Source organism: Phaethon lepturus, unplaced genomic scaffold (genome assembly GCF_000687285.1).
Source record: "Phaethon lepturus isolate BGI_N335 unplaced genomic scaffold, ASM68728v1 scaffold963, whole genome shotgun sequence".
NCBI classification, from domain to species: Eukaryota; Metazoa; Chordata; class Aves; order Phaethontiformes; family Phaethontidae; genus Phaethon; species Phaethon lepturus.
Genome location: NW_010529465.1, coordinates 21766 through 24388, shown reverse-complemented (window position 1 = coordinate 24388; position 2623 = coordinate 21766). Strand labels below are relative to the sequence as shown.

The 2623-nt window shown below is 43.6% G+C and overlaps 1 protein-coding gene across 1 annotated transcript in view; it reads left to right on the top strand.

The window, feature by feature from the left end:
- Positions 1 to 2518: 2518 nt before the first annotated feature.
- Positions 2519 to 2623, top strand: part of SMURF1 (SMAD specific E3 ubiquitin protein ligase 1) — a gene marked incomplete at its 5' end in the record, with an annotated part of 16334 nt that continues 16229 nt past the window's right edge. The window contains one exon of the mRNA XM_010283927.1: positions 2519 to 2541. Coding sequence (XP_010282229.1) covers positions 2519 to 2541 — 23 coding nt within the window. The remainder of the gene's footprint in view (positions 2542 to 2623) is intronic.

The following is a 2623-nucleotide window of genomic DNA, read 5'->3' as shown; positions in this document are numbered from 1 at the left end:
GTGAATGAATGCAGTCCCAGGTGCAAATGTGCCTGCTTTTTTGCACGGGTACAGGCTGGGACCTACAGACTAGTCATCGCTTACCTCCCCCGCCCTCCATGTCCCAAAACACATCTAGTTCTTACACTGTGCAGCTGCAAATGCTTGTAGCATCTTCGCCCTGTGCTCTGGGATGGGGCACGTACATGTGAATACATGTGAATAAATGTGGTGCTGACGCAGAAGCAGCAATGTGAGGACTCTCTTGCGGGCTAGCAGCCATCCTTCGAGCGCTGGCGGTTCAGGAGGAGGTACTTGCACACAAAGGCTTGGATTTTGTAGGCTGGGTCTGTTTACTTGGGGGTGATTGAAATGGTTCCTGACCCAGGCTGTCTTTCTCTGCCTCCTTTCTGAAAACGCCTGCAGAGGTAGGTGTCTGGGTGATGAAGCAGCAGCTTTCTGATGCAATTCTCGGCCGAGTTGTTCAGACACTGGTGCTGCTTTGTGCTTTCCTTACTACACCCGTCTCTAGCTTGCTCCTGCAGCACCTCCTGAACCACAGCAGATGATTCATTTCTGCTTTGGAAGCAGGGTGGACAACCGGGGGCTGGCAGAGGAACCACTCCACTCACTCGAGCTACATCTGCATTGAAGACATCCCCAGGGTGAATACTGACTGTGTATAAGGCTCGTCCTTTCTTCACCTCCTGCCAAATACGCTTTCACACTAGTACTTTACCCAGCTGGCTAATTTGGCCTTTGAAATTATCTCAATAATGTCAGGTACTTAAAAAAACATTCCCATCCCTTTATAAATATTATAATCTAGATGTAAAGAACATTGTTGCAGTGGTGTTTGGGATCTGTTGTATTTAAAAAAAAAAAAAAAAGCTCTTCAGTGCTGTGCTCCAGAGTGGAGTATAAACAAACACTATGTCAAGCTGAAACAAGTCGGTCGACTCTGAGAAAGCAGAATGTAAATGCCCAAGTCAGGAGAATTAGTGCCTTTTGTAACGTTGCAACAAACGCGGGGAGGTTGCTCCTGCTGACAAGCCCTAAACCTTTCTCGTTTAAAAGAAAGAAAAACGAAACAAAAGGCGGTTTGGGAAGATGGAAGTTAGGGAAAGATGAGGTTTGCGCAAGGCACGTCTCAGGTGCCCGGTTCGCAGATAAGTATCCATCCCATTCTCCTACACCGCCTCTGCTGCAGGGGTAAAATTAATAACTTTTTAAGCCGTTGTAGCTAAATCTAGCCGAGTTCACAGGTTTGGGGCTTGAAGTATCAGCAGTCTTGCTGAAGTCCTGGTGGAGACAATGCGTTTAAGAAGGAAATCTGGCACATGCCCAGCTTCACAGAGCAGGGAGGGGCCGTCTGCTCCGCCGCTGGCATAGTTTCACGTCGGAGTCTCCCGTTGCTGACCTTTGTCACCTGTTTCTTTACTGGAATTTAGAAATCTATGGCTTTTAAGTGATAAGGCACTTGAAAATATTTTTTTGCTCTAGTGGGCTTAATATGCAAATAGTGGAACAGAGCCAATGGTCCATCTCGGGCAGCCTGATTCTGGCGATTGCTCCATAAAAGGTTTATTTTGGCTATTAGCTGTTGTGCCAATATTTTTCTTACAAGACAGAGTAATGATTTTTGCAACCTAAAATTGAGGGTTTCACAGGCTGCAACTGGAAAATTGGCAGCCATGTGCCTCTACTGTAGACTGAAAGCCCGTGGCAGAGGGAAAAGAATTAAATGAAAAGCCATAATTCTTCAATAAATAACTTTAGAAACTTAAGCTGCTAGTTAGCTCTAGAAAGCACACCTGAAATATAGCATGAAGGTAATAATTATCTAGTCGGACTATATGCAGACAGTTAGAGATGGCAGACTTTTCCAGCTCAATAATGTAGTCTTAAAATTGGGGATGGGGAAGTGAAATGAGTTGAGTAAAAAAAATTAAAAAAAAAAAAGCTCCACCGCTCATATGAACTTTAAAAGTCCTTTTAGCTAGTACTAGAACATACAAGCTCTTATTCTACCTGTACTTATTCCCTGTTTTTCTGGTATTTTTTCCTCTGAAGCACTTGCAGCAGGAAGAGGAAATTAAGGTTGCTCTGTCATGCTTCCATAGAACAGCGGACGGTGATTCTGTAATCCTGTTTTGTTTCAAACTGAATTGCCGTCGTCCTGCAGACTTCTCTTTTTCGGTCAGTTGTTAAAATAAAAAATTCAAGAGAAGCCTTCTCTGATTATGCAGTTTACCAATAGATATAAGTAATTTTTAATCCATTCTAAAAATAGTTTCCTGGTGCAGCTGCTTTAATTATTACTAAGACAGAGGATTTGTGTATTTTTCCCATGAACATCTGGGTTAAATAGTGGACTTCTTTGATCTGCTTGCTTGACATGTGAGGTGAGGCAGTTTTTATTCTGCTAGCTATGTTAGGTGGGGAATGTTGCTCGGGAGTTGAGAGGTGGAATTCTAGAAGAAGTGTTAAAAAAAGTTCCCATATTTTTGCTACTGCGTCTTCACTTTCCCCAATATAGAGTTAAAGTGAGACTGAGTGTAAGTCGGGAGCAAGGTGAGGTAGAGATGAGAAGGGGAAATGATCCGTACCCGGGGAAATGGCCATTTGAGTATCTTCTGAGCAT